Source organism: Scyliorhinus torazame, chromosome 17 (genome assembly GCF_047496885.1).
Source record: "Scyliorhinus torazame isolate Kashiwa2021f chromosome 17, sScyTor2.1, whole genome shotgun sequence".
Lineage (NCBI taxonomy): Eukaryota > Metazoa > Chordata > Chondrichthyes > Carcharhiniformes > Scyliorhinidae > Scyliorhinus > Scyliorhinus torazame.
Genome location: NC_092723.1, coordinates 189,360,730 through 189,378,877, shown reverse-complemented (window position 1 = coordinate 189,378,877; position 18,148 = coordinate 189,360,730). Strand labels below are relative to the sequence as shown.

Genomic DNA, 18,148 nt, shown 5'->3' with positions numbered 1-18,148 from the left:
GTTGGCTGGGATGAGTGTGCGTGGGGGTGGAGTTGGCTGGGATGAGTTTGTGTGGGGGTGGAGTTGGCGGGGATGAGTGTGTGTGCGGAGTGTGTTGGCTGGGATGAGTGTGTGTGGGGAGGGGAGTTGGCTGGGATGAGTGTGTGCGGAGGGGAGTTAGCTGGGATGAGTGTGTGCAGAGGGGAGTTTGCTGGGATGAGTGTGTGCGGAGGGGAGTTGGCTGGATGAGTGTGTGTGGGGGTGGAGTTGGCCGGGATGAGTGTGTGCGGAGGGGAGTTGGCTGGATGAGTGTGTGCGGAGGGGAGTTGGCTGGATGAGTTTGTGTGGGGGTTGAGTTGCTAATATGCGGCTGCAGCTTGTCAGCCTCGAGTGTCAATCCTGAGTTTGTCGAATCAGATATTGATTTTCATTGGAATCGATCGTGTTCCACGTGGCCCCGATGGTAGCCCATTAACGGTTCATGAATTGCTCCAGGACCGGTGCCAATTTAGTTGTTGTTGAAGTTCACCGATTCAGTCCCATCGTCAACACGTTGGGTGGGATTCTGCATTGCCTGATGCCGATATCGTAATTGGCGATCGGGCGGAGAATCCATTCCGACGCCCAAATTGTGACCGGCACCTGGTTTGACGCCGGTCAGCTCTCCTCCGCCCCCTCGGAAGTGGCGTAATCGCGGTGTGTGGCGCTCGCCATTGCAACGGCATCAGCGTGTCATCGGCTGGCCGTCCCATGATGCTCCGCCCCTGATGAGGCGAGTTCCCGGCCGCGCGGTTGACGTGTTGGCTGAGCGTTCAGTAACCCGGCGTTGCGGCTGCGGACTGTGCCCTGCACTGCCACACTCGGCCGGGATCCATGCCACTGGCCGGGGGGCTTCGGCGAGGCTGGGGTGACTGGTGGGGGTGGCCAGGGGGTGGCACGTGGGGTCATGGATGGCGGGTTGGGTCCGCGCACAGCCAACCCCATGTTGCACGGCGTGACCGCTGCCAGTTGTCGCCGTTCGCATTCGCAGCCAGCGACCCGGCCATTCTCGGCCTGTTTTCGGCGCGGGAGCCGGGGATTTTGCCAGCGACGCTGCTCGCCCCTCACCTGTCCCGGAATAGGTGAGGGTTCGTTGCCGATTTTGGTGTCGTAAAACCCCCGCAAATTCTCTGTATTCTCTGAATCGGAGAATCCGAACCATCATCTCCCGAACGGAGAATCCAGCCCGAGGAGCCTCTGAACTAATTTTTCAAGTACAGTAGCCGGGATTCTCCAACTTCCGTGCCGGAATCGCGCTCGGTGCAGGGGCAGAGAAGGGGGCGTCAGACCCGTTATCGGGACCGACGCCTTTCCGCAATTCTCTGGAGACCGTAGAATCACCGCCAGTCCCGTGCGGTCGACGTGGCGCCGGTCGGGGGCCATTGTAAGAGGCACCCGCGCCGATTCTCAGCCGGCAGCTGGCCGAGTTGTCGCCGGCGTGGTTCCCTCATGGTTCCACCCAGTCCGCATCCACCCTGGTGGGGGGGCGGGGGGGAAACCGTCACCGGGGGAGGTGGCCTCCAGGACGGCCAAGCTCGCGATCGGGAGCTACCGATCGGCGGGCGCATGCAATCTGGGAGGGCCCTATATTGTTGGCACCAGCTCGCTGTGTGGGTCCGCTATGTTGCGCGGACCCGCGGCCGGAGGTGCAGGACCCAGTATCGGCAGCCAGAGCTGCGAGGAGCACTCCAGGAAAGTCCAGAGTGATTTGCACCCATTTTCTCGTGGGCATGGGGACATAGCCCCATTTTCAGAGCATTCCACCCAGTGTCCTTTGCTTTTCTTTTCTCTCTGTCTTCCTTCATTCTTTTTGTTTCTTTGTGTCTTTCTGTAGGAGTTTGTAACAGACAATTTTTCCAAGAGGATTTCACTCCTGGAATAATTGCCCTTCAGGAGAATTAATAACGCACACTACAGCACCGGTAAAACCGACTACAGCACCGGTAAAACCGACTACAGCACCGGTAAAACTGACTACAGGACCGGTAAACCCGACTACAGCACCGGTAAAACCGACTACAGCACCGGTAAAACCGACTACAGCACCGGTAAAACTGACTTCAGCACCGGTAAAACCGACTACAGCACCGGTAAAACCGACTACAGCACCGGTAAAACCGACTACAGCACCGGTAAAACTGACTTCAGCACCGGTAAAACCGACTACAGCACCGGTAAAACCGACTACAGCACCGGTAAAACCGACTACAGCACTGGTGAAACCGACTACAGCACCGGTAAACCCGACTACAGCACCGGTAAACCCGACTACAGCACCGGTAAAACCGACGTCAGCACCGGTAAAACCGACTACAGGACCGGTAAAACCGACTTCAGCTCCGGTAAAACCGACTACAGCACCGGTAAAACTGACTTTAGCACCGGTAAAACCGACTACAGCACCGGTAAAACCGACTACAGCACCGGTAAAACCGACTACAGCACCGGTAAAACTGACTTTAGCACTGGTAAAACCGACTACAGCACCGGTAAAACTGAGTACAGCACCGGTAAAACCGACTTCAGCTCCGGTAAAACCGACTACAGCACCGGTAAAACTGACTTTAGCACCGGTAAAACCGACGTCAGCACCGGTAAAACCGACTACAGGACCGGTAAAACCGAGTACAGCACCGGTAAAACCGAGTACAGCACCGGTAAAACCGAGTACAGCACCGGTAAAACCGAGTACAGCACCGGTAAAACTGACTACAGCACCGGTAAAACCGACTACAGCACCGGTAAAACCGACTACAGCACCGGCAAAACCGACTACAGCACCGGTAAAACCGACTTCAGCTCCTGTAAAACCGACTACAGCACCGGTAAAACCGACTTCAGCACCGGTAAAACCGACTACAGCACCGGTAAAACCGACTACAGCACCGGTAAAACCGACTACAGCACCAGTAAAACCGACTACAGCACCGGTAAAACCGACTACAGCACCGGCAAAACAGACTTCAGCTCCTGTAAAACCGACTACAGCACCGGTAAAACCGACTTCAGCACCGGTAAAACCGACTACAGCACCGGTAAAACCGACTACAGCACCGGTAAAACCGACTACAGCACCGGTAAAACCGACTACAGCACCGGTAAAACCAACTACAGCACCGGCAAAACCGACTTCAGCTCCTGTAAAACCGACTACAGCACCGGTAAAACCGACTACAGCACCGGTAAAACCGACTACAGCTCCGGTAAAACCGACTACAGCACCGGTAAAACCGACTACAGCACCGGTAAAACCGACTTCAGCACCTGTAAAACCGACTACAGCACCGGTAAAACTGACTACAGGACCGGTAAAACCGACTACAGCACCGGTAAAACCGACTACAGCACCGGTAAAACCGACTACAGCACCGGTAAAACCGACTACAGCACCGGTAAAACCGACTACAGCACCGGTAAAACCGACTTCAGCACCGGTAAAACCGACTACAGCACCGGTAAAACTGACTACAGGACCGGTAAACCCGACTACAGGACCGGTAAAACCGACTACAGCACTGGTAAAACCGACTACAGCACCGGTAAAACCGACTACAGGACCGGTAAAACCGACTACAGCACCGGTAAAACCGACTACAGCACCGGTAAAACCGAATCAACTTTTAGATGTTGCAAATACAACATTGACAAGATGGTTATGTCTTTTGGCTGTTTCTTTTATTTCAGGTAAAATGGAGGAATAAAGGGGGTCATATGATTGGCTCTGAATTCAGACTGCCAACAAGCCCGGGATGGTCACTTGTTAATCCAGCTGGGGTGGATTGTTCCCTCATGCTGATTGGGCTGTGACTTAACCTGAGCTCGTCAAACAGGTCAGCTGACAGGAAGGAGTGAGGACCCTGAGATGTGTCCTGTGTAAATACTGCCGTGATGCTGAATAAACGTCTTTCTGATAAACTCTTTGGATTCCACCTTTGCCGTTTACTTCACGCCTGTAGACAATGGCAAGAGCATCTGTGCTGACTGTGGTTGGGCTGTTAGTATCCAGGTCTCACAGGGAAGTGTAAGGATGAGGTTTTATAAACGGTTATACTTTAAACTGTCTATTTAATTCCAAGTTACAATGGTATTGGGATGTAGAGGATAACTAATTAACATTTCTACCTCAATACAATGTCCACGTGATCCATGTTGTCATGGAATTGCGTTTTGAGGGTAAGCGCCCCCAGTGAGCCATTGTTAAAGGGGTTTTTCAATGATATTCCTGAAACTCAAAGACATGTGAGTCCATGGGAAAGGTAGAAAGGAAGAACGTCAGCCAGTCCTGCACCTGAATTAGAGTCAAATCTGACTCCATTATTCACCACGCAGAATTTGGGTGGAAGCTCATATTGAGATTGAAGAGACGAGGCTTGTGAGGACTTAAACAAGACTGGCAGATTCACCTAGCTTTAGCTAGAGGGTGGAATCTCTGGGGTAACCCTTAAACCGAAAATCAGTCCTGAAATTAGAAGTTATCTGCTGGGAAAGGATGAAAGAAATTGGCCACTGGGAGCAGAAAATAGTTTTAGACTGGATTCAGGAGAATAAAGTGTCCACTTGAAGGGCAGCGTAAAATATAAGTACAGTGGGAGATTGTCAGTGGTGTTAAGAATCACATGGGGGATCTTTTCTGTTGTTTACTAAAACAGTGGCTATTCAATGTTTCTTTTAGTTTTCCTGCTACACTAAAGCTAGAAATCCTGTTGTATGGCCCTTTCAGTCAGTCACTGGAAATTCATATATATTTCTAAAAGCAAGCGGTTCTATGTTAATTTCAGCATAGGGAAACCTGTATGATATGTCTAAAAGAAGTGATTGTTGAGGATGACCTGTGTACCATCTTAATTACCTCCACCAGTAAAGGTAGGCGGAGATAATGGATGTGATTCAACAAAATAAACGTTCCAGTTTAGCAGGGTGTTTCCCGGCGGCTGCAACACCAGGAAAAATCCCGCTTTCCAATGGCCCTTTCCAGGGAAATAACAATAAACAATCCAGACACCTATCTGTCTGGAAGCTTTTAATCTGCCAATTACAGCCTACTAAATGGCTATTTCTCTTTGAAACTGAATAGAAGCTTTGCAGATTGAAGGGTCTGAGGGGTTTTAAACATTGTGATGTGTTTTGGTTTTCTATGAATTAACAGCTGCTGCTTTCAACACTTCTGTCTGAGGCAGCAGGTACAAGGGACAGGTAAGTGAAAAAGCAGTGATTTTAGTTTCCAGACAGAATGATTGATATGGGGGGGGGGTCCCCTGATATGGGGGGTTCCTGATATTTGGGGGGTCTCTGATGGGTGGTCGTGGGGAGGGGTCAGGTGTGACAGATCTGTAATTCCCATGGTGATTGTGGGAAATGCCCTACCTGTCAGCAGTGGAGGAGGGGAGGGGGAGCGGAGACAGGATTTGCATTATGTGTGGGAGTGGGTCCAGGCGCCGGATCTTGGCATCGGGCCGTCTGCTCAATGGGATTCGGAATGGGATCCCGGGAGCTCCCTGCCATGCATACATTACCCTGGAAAGAGAGAGTAATTGCTCCCTGGGTGCCGATCCCAGTCCCAGTGCAGACCAGGAGAAATTCTACTCTTGCAGGAGAACTTAGTCTCCTAAACAGAGAATTCTGCCCAGTACATCTCAAAAACGAATGAATGGATTTCTCTGAAAGTTGGCACAAAAGGCATGGCTCAAGAAAGAAGAGATTAGCTCTTAGTGAAGATGTGGATCGGGATCCTGACGTCCTTCAAAAGATGCATCTGTTAACATTCGGAGCAAGTGGAACTGGCTTTTTTTTTCAAAAGAATACTGTAGGTTGTTTCATATGAAACGTTGCTGATTGTTTTAGATTGTTGTGGATTGTTTCCGCTGCTGTTGTGTCATTTGTCACAACTGTCAAAATGTCAGCAGAGTTTTCAGAACAGGTTGTTGGATGTGGATTGGCCTTAAGCCTCTTCAATGAGATGGAAGCCCTCAATAAAAATATTTCTCTTTTTCAGCGTTTTAGCTACAGAGCACTGACCAGGCAAGGAAGAGCTTTGTAATAATGTTGATGAAATAATGAAGGTATATGCTCTACTGTGTTACCCCTTCACTCGTGTTGTTTTTATTCTCCTCAATAAACTATTCATTTCAGAACAAATACATTATCAGCAACCAAATTTAAACCACCACAACTGAGTAGATATGTATTGTTAAACATTTTTAAAAACTTATTTGAGGCTGAATTATAGATATTTTAAAACATGGGATAACATTTCATGCATTATTTAAATACATTAAAAGACATTTATAATTTATTTGACTTAATTACCATGTACAAAGAACAGAGTGTTACATCAGATAACCTGGGAGCTCTGGTTTCCTCCTACAGTCCAAAGATGCAGGTTAGGTGGATTGGCTGTGTTAAAATTGCCCCTTAGTGTCCAGGGGTGTGCAGGTTAGGTGGGGTTACTGGGATAGGAGGGAGCGGGACCCGCGTGGGATGGTCTGTCGGAGTGTCGGTGCAGACTAGATGGACCAAATGGGCTCTTTCTGTACTGTATGGTTTTACAAACTGCTCGGAATGAATCGTGTGCACAGTGGTGTGTGGAAGACATCACGTACCTTTAACTGTGTACTCAGATTTCTTCACGTACCTTTAACTGTGTGCTCAGATTTCTTCTTTTCAGTTCTACTGCTTTCGCATTGGTGATGTTGAAATCCCACGAACACAAGAGTTTCGCAGCATCACCGGACAGAATGCCAACTGCAACAATGCTTTCATTGAATGACTTTCCCATGCTAAAGTAGAAAAACAATTAATTCAATATGCAGTCCACAAAACTATTAACTGATCTCATAAAGACTGATTTTTCTTGATTTCACCTTTTATGGATAGTTTTGCATTTATTAGCTGAAGGATGTCAGTGCTTATTGATGGAGGATTTGGAATGGGACATGTACTGGGCGAGATTCTCCGTTTGGATTCTCTGATTCTGAGGCTATGTCATCACGTCGGCGTGGGAATGGTGGTGTTTTGCGTCAGATAAAATGGCGTAAAACAGCCACCAATCCACCATTTGGCTGGGGGCTAGCATGCCGGCAGCCCCGGCCCTAGCCGCCCATATGGCCAGGAGAATTGTCGGATCCGCGGTGGCCTGCAGTGGCCGTGCCGTGCAACATAGCACCAGCCGCTTCTGGACCCGGTCTGCCAAATAGCCCCCCCTCTGGCCGGCACGCGCGCCCCAGCCCACCCCCTTCACAGTGCCTGGCAAAGACCCCCTGCCCACGGATCGACCCTCCCCCGACTGTGGTGGCACTGGACTGAGTCCACAGCAGTGTCCACACGTGTCCCACGCCATCGGGGACTCTGCTGGTCGGGGCGGAGCATCGGGGGTGGACCTCAGGCAATGTCCTGAGGCCGTCAATACGTGGTGGGGGCAGAGATCCGCTCGTAAATGGGGATTCTCCGGCCGATTGTCGAATCCGATTTCGGCGTCGGCGACCGGAAATTCACACCCGAGGTCATGGATTGTTACATGGTCCGCGACCCGCCCGTGGTGTTCTTGCAGGGATGGGGTGGAAGAATCCAGCCCTACGTTCTCCCGTTGGGGGAGAATTGCGACTACACACAAAGCAATCCAGTATCCCTCGCTATGCAAATTTATACATGGCGAGGAATGCGAGCGATCCCGCTATTGGGCTGTCATTTTGAGCGGGGGGGGGGTGGGGCAATAGCAAAGTCGCACAGTCAGCCACCCCTGCACCCCAAATCAGACACGCGCCACCCCACCCCTGGAATTTCTGGGTGCCCTCTTCCCCAGAGTACACGGGTGACCCAACTGCCCCCAAGGATCCCTTAAATAGCGAGACCACCCAGGTCAGGTGGTCTGGCCATGATAAATTGCCCTTGGTGTCCAAAATTGCCCTTAGTGTTGGGTGGGGTTACTGGGTTATGGGGATAGGGTGGAGGTGTGGACCTTGGGTAGGGAGCTCTTTCCAAGAGCCGGTGCAGACTCGATGGGCCGAATGGCCTCCTTCTGCACTGTAAATTCTATGATAGGACATGCCAGAGACCAACCAACTAAAGTGACCCACCCACAGGAACCCCCTATGTAGAGTGATTCCCCCAACTCAGACCTCCTAATTAGAGGGACCCCCAGAGAGACCCTCCCAGAAAAAAGACCGTAATACATTGGAGCAGAATTAGGCCACTCGGTCCACCGAATCTGCTCCGCCATTTAATCATGGCTGATATTTTTCTCATCCCCATTTTCCTGCCTTCTCCCCATAACCCCTGATCCCCTTATTAATCAAGAACCTATCTCTTTCTGTCTTAAAGACACTCAGTGAATTGGCCTCCACAACCTTCTGCGGCAAAGAGTTCCACAGATTCACCACCCTCTGGCTGAAGAAATTCCTCCTCATCTCTGTTTTAAAGGATCGTCTCTTTAGTCTGAGATGGTGTCCTCTGCTTCTAGTTTTTGCGACAAGTGGAAAAAAATCTCTCCACGTCCACTCTATCCAGGCCTCGCAGTATCCTTTAAGTTTCAATAAAATCCTCCCTCACCCTTCTAAACTCCAACGAGTACAGACCCAGAGTCCTCAACCGTTCCTCATACGACAAGCTCTTCGTTCCCGGGATCATTCTTGTGAACCTCCTCTGGACCCTCTCCGAGGCCAGCACATCCTTCCTTAGATATAGGGTCCAAAACTGCTCACAATACTTGTGAACCTCCTCTGGACCCTTTCCAAGGCCAGCACATCCTTCCTTAGATATAGGGTCCAAAACTGCTCACAATACTCCAAATGGGGTCTGACCAGAGCCTTATACAGCCCCAGCAGCACATCCCTGGTCTTGTATTCTAGCCCTCTCGACATGAATGCTAACATTGCATTTGCCTTCCTAACTGCCGACTGAACCTGCACGTTAACCTTAAGAGAATAGTGGACAAGGACTCCCAAGTCCCTTTGTGCTTTGATTTCCTCAGCATTTTCCCATTTAGGAAATAGTCTATGCCTCCATTTCTCCTTCCAAAGTGCATAATCTCACACTTTTCCACATTGCATTCCATTGTATTGAGACCCTTGTTTAGAAGCTGTACAGCAGCCCAGACAGGGGCCTCTTGACTGGGGGGTTACCTGTGGGGGTTCCTCTCGTCTGGAAGCTAGAGAGCAGTCCCGACAGGGATAGTGAACACTCACCTGGAAGCTCCACTTGTCCATTCCTGGAATGTGAACATCAGTGACCTGTGATTAAACCCCTCAGGTCCATTAACTGCAGGCCATTCATTCATTTCTCCTACTGGGCTGCGATTGACAGCTTCCACAAAACAGCTGTGAGCCTTGCTTCATTCATCTTCTTCATGGATGAGTAAGTCTAAGTGCTGAAAGCAGAATGTTTACAAATATCAACCACTTCAGAGAGAGTTAGTGCATTCCCTTCATGTTGAGAGATTTTGAAATGCTGAGCACAAAATTGACAGCACTTAACTCTCTTTGATGTGGCTGATGTTTGTAAACATTGTGGTTTCAGCACTTAGTCTGAGGGCTTTAAAGACAGGTCACAGCTGTTCTCTTTCCTGGAATGGGCACATGGAGCCTCCCGGTGAGTGTTACAACTTTTTCACTGCCTCTGCCTGGGCTGCTCACTAGCTTCCAGCCAGGGGTCTCTTTTCTGGGGGGGGGGGGGGCTTTTGTTAGGGGGTCAAGGGAGAATACCTCCAGTTGGGGGGGGTCCCTCTAGTTAGGGGATCTCTGTGGGGCAGGGTTCCTTTGTGTTATGGGGTCCCTTGGGAGGGGGTCCACTGATTAGGGGGTCACTGGGGTGCCTCCAGTGCTAGGGGGCCTCGGGGGACAGTGGGGGGGGGGGTGTCTGGTAGGGGGGTGGGTGGTCAGGTTGTGCGGCGGGACGGAGAATCCCACCCCATAGCATTCTTGAAGAAATGGCTTCTGATTTCATTGCAAAAAGTGTATCGTGGCGAAGTAAAGCTGGTTTTTGTCAGTGAAGTGAAGCTGGTGCAGTGAATGGCGCTTCATAATCAGCAGGATTGGCATTTTTCTTGACTCCAATGTTTTTTGTTTAAATGTAGTCTCAGCAAAGATAACGAAAGCATAAATACACCATTCCCACATTTCATAGCAGCTAGTCAATTTAAACAACTTCCAGAAACAATATCATTCATTATCTGGCACAAAGCTGGAATCTAATACATTGTCCTATCACTTGGAATATTTTTTACTTGCAGTAAAATATTTTTGAAATGTTATGCAAAAGAAAGAGTTCCGATTTGCTCCTCTGTGGGGCTGCTGCATGTAACCGTATCTTCACCGAGGCAAATTCCGCAGCTGCCCATTTGTGCCCCGACCTCTGCCACCATCAGAGATGCCAGCTGCCCCACGCTTGTCATTCTTGTGTATCCTTCCTCCTAAATGCATCCGTCACTCCAAGAGGAAAATGAACGTGCCAGCAGGTCACTAACTGGCAATCTCCTTCCATATACGCTGGGGCAGCCAGCAGTGAGGGACTGAAAGGAAATCGACATCGGGTCCTCCTCCAGTGGAAATTCACTGCAAAGGACCCTGCAAAATGCCTGTAGCCTGGGAACGCTCTGGCTGAGTCAGGACTTATCCAGTTCAGCACTCCTCCCACTGTAATGCAAATCGCTTATTGTCACAAGTAGGCTTCAAATGAAGTTACTGGGAAATTCACCCCCATTTTCTCCCACCGGAGCTGAATTGCACCGGATTCTCAGTCAAAGAAAATTACAGCACATAAACAGGCCCTTTGGCCCTCCATGCTGCCCGTCTGAACTAAAACCTCCTACACTTCCGGGGTCCGTATCCCTCTATTCCCATCCTATTCATGTATTTGTCAAGATGCCCCTTAAATGTCACTATCGTCCCTGCTTCCACCACCTCCTCCAGCAGCGAGTTCCAGGCACCCACTACCCTCTGTGTAAAGCACTTGCCTCGTACATCTACTCTAAACCTTGCCCCTCTCGCCTTAAACCTATGCCCTCTAGTAATTGACCCCTCTACCCTGGGGAAAAGCCTCTGACTATCCACTCTGTCTATGCCCCTCATAAGCTTGTAGACCTCTATCAGGTCGCCCCTCAATCTCCGTCATTCCAGTGAGAACAAATCATGTTTCTCTAACCTCTCCTCATAGTTAATGCCCTCCATACCAGGCAACATTCTGGTAAATCTCTTCTGCACCCTCTCTAAAGCCTCCACATCCTTCTGGTAGTGTGGCGACCAGAATTGAACACTATACTCCAAGTGTGGCCTAACTAAGGTTCTATACAGCTGCAACATGACTTGCCAATTCTTATACTCAATGCCCCAGCCAATGAAGGCAAGCATGCCGTATGCCTTCTTGACTACTTCTCCGCCTGTGTTGCCCCTTTCATTGACCTGTGGACCTGTACACCCAGATCCCTCTGCCTGTCAATACGCTAAACAGTTCTGCCATTTTCTGTACACTTCCCACCTGCATTAGACCTTCCAAAATGCATTACCTCACATTCCAAACTGCATTACCTCACATTTGGCCGGATTATCCTGTGTCTTTGAGTGGCCAAACGCTCTCTGTGGCTCTTGCTCTTTAGATATGTATAAAAAGCCTTGGGATTTTCCTTAATCCTGCTGGCCAATGACCCACTGGGAGCACAAATCAGGAAGCAATTCCCAATCCTTAACCATGCCAATTTTTGCTCATATAAACTGTGTTATGCCTAAAGTTTGATAAACTGAAAGAATGATGTCCAGTTACCTGAAAACCAGATACAGAAAGCAACTGAACATGTAAACTCCGATGGTCAGGAAGTAAGCAAGCTGCATGTTGTACTGTTCGGCTGTCGGACTTGCTTGAATACTGTGATTTGAATAAAACCCGTAGTAAAAAATAGTTTTTGTAAAAGAACCCTGCAGAAAAAGAAATACATTTAGCTTGAGACAATCAAAAACTATGCTGCCATAAAATCAAATGAAGTGCGGCAACTGAGAAAACATTTCAATAACATCTTCATTATAAATGCAAAATACTGCAGATCCGGAAATCTGACATTTCCAACAGAAAGCGCTGGATAAACTCAGCAGGTCTGGCAGAAGCACTGGCCGCAACGCTCTGGTTTTTGTGACTGCCAGCGGACTGGGGCGGCTTCAATGGGAAACCCCAGTGACGAGCAGCGGGAATCCCAGCACCAGCGTGCGCCCTCGAAACGTGTCGGGGGGGGGGAGAATCCCCCCACAGTTAACCTTTCACTTCCACGTGGCCCTTCTACGGACCCTCCCGTTTCCTGGTGATGGAGGCAGCCCAACGTGTGCTGGCGGTGGGATCCTCCTGTGCCTCCACTGTTTGGTTTGCGGAACCGGCCACCCGGGATTTAAACTCATGTTTCAGAGCATTAGTCTCGATCTCTGCATTACTAATCCAGAGACATGAAAGCACCATCTCCCTGTGAAAAACTCATCAACCAAGATCTTTGTTGTGTGGCTCTCCGCTTCACCTGATGTCTGTGTATTTACATTGTGTACTTATCAGAGGTCCAATGTTTTTCATGTATGGAACGATCTGTCTGGACTGTACACAGAACAATACTTTTCACTTTGTCAAAGCTTTGACAGAGTCACTGGACTCGAAACGTTCGCTCTTTTCTCTCCCTCCAGATGCTGCCAGACCTGCTGAGATTCTCCAGCATTTTCTCTTTGGTTTCAGATTCCAGCATCCTCAGTAATTTGCTTTTATTTAATACTTTTCACTGTACTTTGGTACATGTGACAATAAAACAAATCTAAATCTCTCTATTTAAATGCAATGAAAGTGGGCGGGATCATGGTTGGGCGATTGCCACATCATTGCTATGTGATGAGGATAACAATTCACCCCCATTTACCTTTTGAAGTGATGTAAAAGGTTTCTGCAAAGGTAGGTTGAGATCATATTAATATCCCAAAGTAGTGCCACCGTCAATGAACAGATCCCGAAACCGGTCAATCCCCGCCCGGTGCCACCCCCAAAACTCCTCATCCAACCCCCCCGGAACACACCGGTGGTTCCGGCAGATCGGTGACCAAACCGAGGCACCCTCCAGCCTCAAGTGCTGCCCACACCCTCCGCAGACCACCGGGCTTGTGGAGTACCGAGCCGGCGACAACGGCAGAGGCACCGTCAACAGTGCCCTCAAACCCGAGTCCTCCCGCACCCCCCCCACCCGCTCCCGCACCCCCCCCACCCACTCCCACACTCCCCCCAACCACTCCCGCACCCCCCCACCCGCTCCCACAGTCCCCCCACCCACTCCCGCACCCGCCCCACCCGCTCCCGCACTCCCCCCACCCACTCCCGCACCCCCCCCACCCGCTCCCACACCGACCCCTCCCCCACCCGCTCCCACACCGACCCCTCCCCCACCCACTCCCACACCGACCCCTCCCCCACCCGCTCCCACACCGACCCCTCCCCCACCCGCTCCCACACCGACCCCTCCCCCACCCACCCACACCGACCACTCCCCCCACTCCCACACCGACCCCTACCCCACCCGCTCCAACACCGACCCCTCCCCCACCCACTCCCACACTGACCCCTCCCCCACCCGCTCCGACACCGACCCCTCCCCAACCGCTCCCACCCCGACCCCTCCCCCAACCGCTCCCACACCGACCCCTCCCCCAACCGCTCCCACACCGACCCCTCCCCCACCCGCTCCCACACCAACCCCTCCCCCACCCGCTCCCACACCGACCCCTCCCGCACCCACTCCCACACTCCCCCACCCACTCCCACACTCCCCCCGCCCACTCCCACACTCCCCCCACCCACTCCCACACTCCCTCACCCGCTCCCACACCGACCCCTCCCCCACCCGCTCCCACACCGACCCCTCCCCCAACCGCTCCCACCCCGACCCCTCCCCCAACCGCTCCCACACCGACCCCTCCCCCACCCGCTCCCACACCAACCCCTCCCCCACCCGCTCCCACACCGACCCCTCCCCCAACCGCTCCCACACTGACCCCTCCCCCACCCGCTCCCACACCGACCCCTCCCGCACCCACTCCCACACTCCCCCACCCACTCCCACACTCCCCCCGCCCACTCCCACACTCCCCCCACCCACTCCCACACTCCCCCACCCGCTCCCACACTCCCCCCACCCACTCCCACACTCCCCCCACCCACTCCCACACTCCCCCCACCCGCTCCCACACTCCCCCCACCCACTCCCACACTCCCCCAACCCACTCCCACACTCCCCCCACCCACTCCCACACTCCCCCACCCGCTCCCACAGTCCCCCCACCCGCTCCCACACTCCCCCCACCCGCTCCCACACTCCCCCCACCCACTCCCACACTCCCCCCACCCACTCCCACACTCCCCCACCCACTCCCACACTCCCCCACCCACTCCCACACTCCCCCACCCGCTCCCACACTCCCCCCACCCACTCCCACACTCCCCCCACCCACTCCCACACTCCCCCACCCGCTCCCACACTGCCCCCACCCACTCCCACACTCCCCCCACCCACTCCCGCACCCCCCCACCCACGCCCACACTCCCCCCACCCGCTCCCACACTACCCCACCCGCTCCCACACCGACCCCCCCACCCGCTCCCGCACCCCCCCCACCCGCTCCCACAGTCCCCCCACCCGCTCCCGCACTCCCCCCACCCACTCCCGCACTCCCCCCACCCGCTCCCGCACTCCCCCCACCCGCTCCCGCACTCCCCCCACCCACTCCCACACCGACACCTCCCCCACCCGCTCCCACGCCGACCCCTCCCCCCACCCGCTCCCACACCGACCCCTCCCCCACCCACTCCCACACCGACCCCTCCCCCACCCGCTCCCACACCGACCCCTCCCCCATCCGCTCTCACACCGACCACTCCCCCACCCACTCCCACGCCGACCCCTCCCCCACCCACTCCCACACCGACCCCTCCCCCACCCGCTCCCACACCGACCCCTCCCCCACCCGCTCCCACGCCGACCCCTCCCCCACCCACTCCCAGACCGACCCCTCCCCCACCCACTCCCACACCGACCACTCCCCCCACCCACTCCCACACCGACCCCCCCACCCACTCCCACACCGACCCCTCCCCCACCCACTCCCACACCGACCCCTCCCCACCCACTCCCACACCGACCCCTCCCCCACCCGCTCCCACACCGACCCCTCCCCCACCCGCTCCCACACCGACCCCTCCCCCACCCGCTCCCACACCGACCCCTCCCCCACCCACTCCCACACCGACCCCTCCCCCACCCACTCCCACACCAACCCCCCACCCACTCCCACACCGACCCCTCCCCTACCCACTCCCACACCGACCCCCCCACCCACTCCCACACCGACCCCTCCCCCATCCGCTCCCACACCGACCCCACCCCCATCCGCTCCCACAATGACCCCCTCCCCACCCGCTCCCACACCGACCCCTCCCCCACCCGCTCCCACACCGGCCCCTCCCCCATCCGCTCCCACACCGACCCCTCCCCCATCCGCTCCCACACCGACCGCTCCCCCACCAGCTCCTACACCGACCGCTCACCCACCCGCTCCCACCCCGACCCCTCCCCCTCCGCTCCCACACCGACCACTCCCCTACCCGCTCCCACACCGATCCCTCCCCCACCCACACCCACACCGACCCCTCCCCCATCCGCTCCCACACCGACCCCTCCCCAATCTGCTCCCATGCCGACCCCTCCCCCACCCACTCCCACACCGACCCCTCCCCCACCCGCTCCCACCCCGACCCCTCCCCCTCCGCTCCCACACCGACCCCTCCCCCACCCGCTCCCACCCCGACCCCTCCCCCATCCGCTCCCACACTGACCCCTCCCCCATCCACACTGACCCCTCCCCCATCCACACCGACCCCTCCCCCACCCGCTCCTACATCGACCCCTCCCCCATCCACACCGACCCCTCCCACATCCACACCGACCCCTCCCCCACCCGCTCTGGCAGCATCTTCTTTACTCGGGGGGCTTTACCCGCCCAAACAAACCCCGAAATCACCACATTCGCCCTCCAAATAAAAGTGTGGATAAAGATCGGCTGATTCAGGAACACAAACAAGAACTTTTGGAGAACCGTCATTTTCACTGATTGCACCAGTCCCGCAGTGACAGCGGGAGCACATCCCGCCTCCTGAAATCCCCCTTCATCTGCTCCAACATCCCAGCCGGATACATCCCGTGCAGCTGCTCCCACACCCGCACCATCTGAATGCCCAAATACCTAAAGCTCGCCCCCACTACGCTAAACGGCAACTCCCCCAGCCTCCTCTCCTGCCCCCTCGCTTAGATCGGGTAAACCTTTCTGTTCCCCACGTTCAATTTGTTCCCAAGAACTGGCCGAATTCCTCCAAAATACTGATAATCCCGCCAATACCTTCCAACGGGTCTGAAATATACCGCAGTAAGTCACCCGCATACAGCGAGACCCTGTGCCCCACACCCCCGTACTATCCCCTGCCATTCCCTTCACCCTCTCAGCACCATTGCCAGAGGCTCAATAGCCAAAGCAAAGGGCGATGGAGAGAGTGGAAATCCCTGCCTCATCCCCGATGCAACCCAAGATATTCCCAGCTCTCCCGGGTTATCCGCACACTCACTGCCGGTAGTAACTGTACCCAGTCCATAAACCCCTGTCCAAACCGAAACCGCCCCAGCACCACCCACAGAGAGTCCCACTCTACCCGATCGAAGGTCTTCTCCGCATCCATGGCGACCACCACCCCCACACTTCGTCCCTCCGGGGGCATCATTATAACGTTCAGTATCCTCCTGATGTTGGCCACCAATTGCCTCCCCTTAACAAACCCCGTCTGGTCCTCGCCTATCACCCTCGGCACACAGTCCTCAATCCTGGAGGCCAGCACCTTGGCTAGGTAACCTGCCGTCCACATTTAACAGCGAATTTGGCCTTTAGGACCCACACTGTTGCAGATGCTTATCTTTCTCTAAAATCAAGGAAATGAAATGAAATGAAAATTGCTTATTGTCACAAGTAGGCTTCAAATGAAGTTACCGTGAAAAGCCCCTAGTCGCCACATGCCGGCGCCTGTTCGGGGAGGCTGGTACGGGAATTGAACCGTGCTGCTGGCCTGCCTTGGTCTGCTTTCAAATCCAACGATTTATTGAGGCTTGCGATAACGTGGGGGTGGGGGGGGGGAGCGCCTCCTGCTCCCTCGCCTCAATAAACGCCCTCACCAGCAGAAGCCCCAGGGTCCCCCGCAAACGTTTTGTACAATTGTACTGGGAACTCGTCCGGGCCTGGGGCCTTCCCCGCCTGCATCGCCCCCACACCCTCCACCAGTCCAATGGGGGCCCCCATACCCTCCACCACCTCCACCAGCCCAATATGAGCCCCCATACCCTCCACCACCTCCACCAGCCGAATGGGAGCCCCCATACCCTCCACCACCTCCACCAGCCCAATGGGGGCCCCCTTACCCTCCACCACCTCCACCAGCCCAATGGGAGCCCCCATACCCTCCACCACCTCCACCAGCCCAATGGGGGCCCCCATACCCTCCACCACCTCCACCAGCCCAATATGAGCCCCCATACCCTCCACCACCTCCACCAGCCCAATCTACCAAGACTACCTTACCCACTTACTCATCCTACTAGCTAACCCTCCGAATTGACCTCCCCTCTACCAACCTAATCCCCCCCCCCCCCCCTCCCACCCGCACCCCCCCGACCATCAGGCCTGGTGTCCATTGTGGAGATCAGCAGTGATTCCCGCCGGAGAGTGGCAGAGTCTGCCTTTAAACACAGATTATTCCAATCTCCCAGTCAGGGTGTGAACCGGCTGCAGTGGAGAATCAGAAAGTGTCTGACACAAGCTGAAAATCCCTCAAACCTGTCCCGGTATCTGTGCGGGTGCAATGCCGGCTGAGGATCAGCAGCAAAAACCACTCTCCGCAACACTTACTACTTTTAAAATAATTCTGTTCTTGATCAAATTGTTTTAGGATAAGAAATAAAACTCCAAACATTACAGTTGCTAATTTATTGCCTTGGGTCACAGGGAGTCACAAAAATATTCTGGGGTGAGACTCTGCACATTGCACAATGTGTCCCAGACAGCGGAACAGCAGAGAGCTTCCCACTGGCTCTGGC

General features: G+C 54.1%; 1 protein-coding gene across 5 annotated transcripts in view; it reads right to left on the bottom strand.

Annotated features, from left to right (window-relative positions):
• Positions 1-18,148, bottom strand: part of tmc5 (transmembrane channel like 5) — a 266,568-nt gene that overhangs the window by 123,690 nt on the left and 124,730 nt on the right. For all 5 annotated transcript variants that reach the window (XM_072481874.1, XM_072481877.1, XM_072481878.1 and 2 more), the window contains exons 9-10: positions 11,767-11,918; positions 6,650-6,794 (exon numbers count right to left, since the gene is read on the bottom strand). In XM_072481874.1, coding sequence (XP_072337975.1) covers positions 6,650-6,794; positions 11,767-11,918 — 297 coding nt within the window. The remainder of the gene's footprint in view (positions 1-6,649; positions 6,795-11,766; positions 11,919-18,148) is intronic.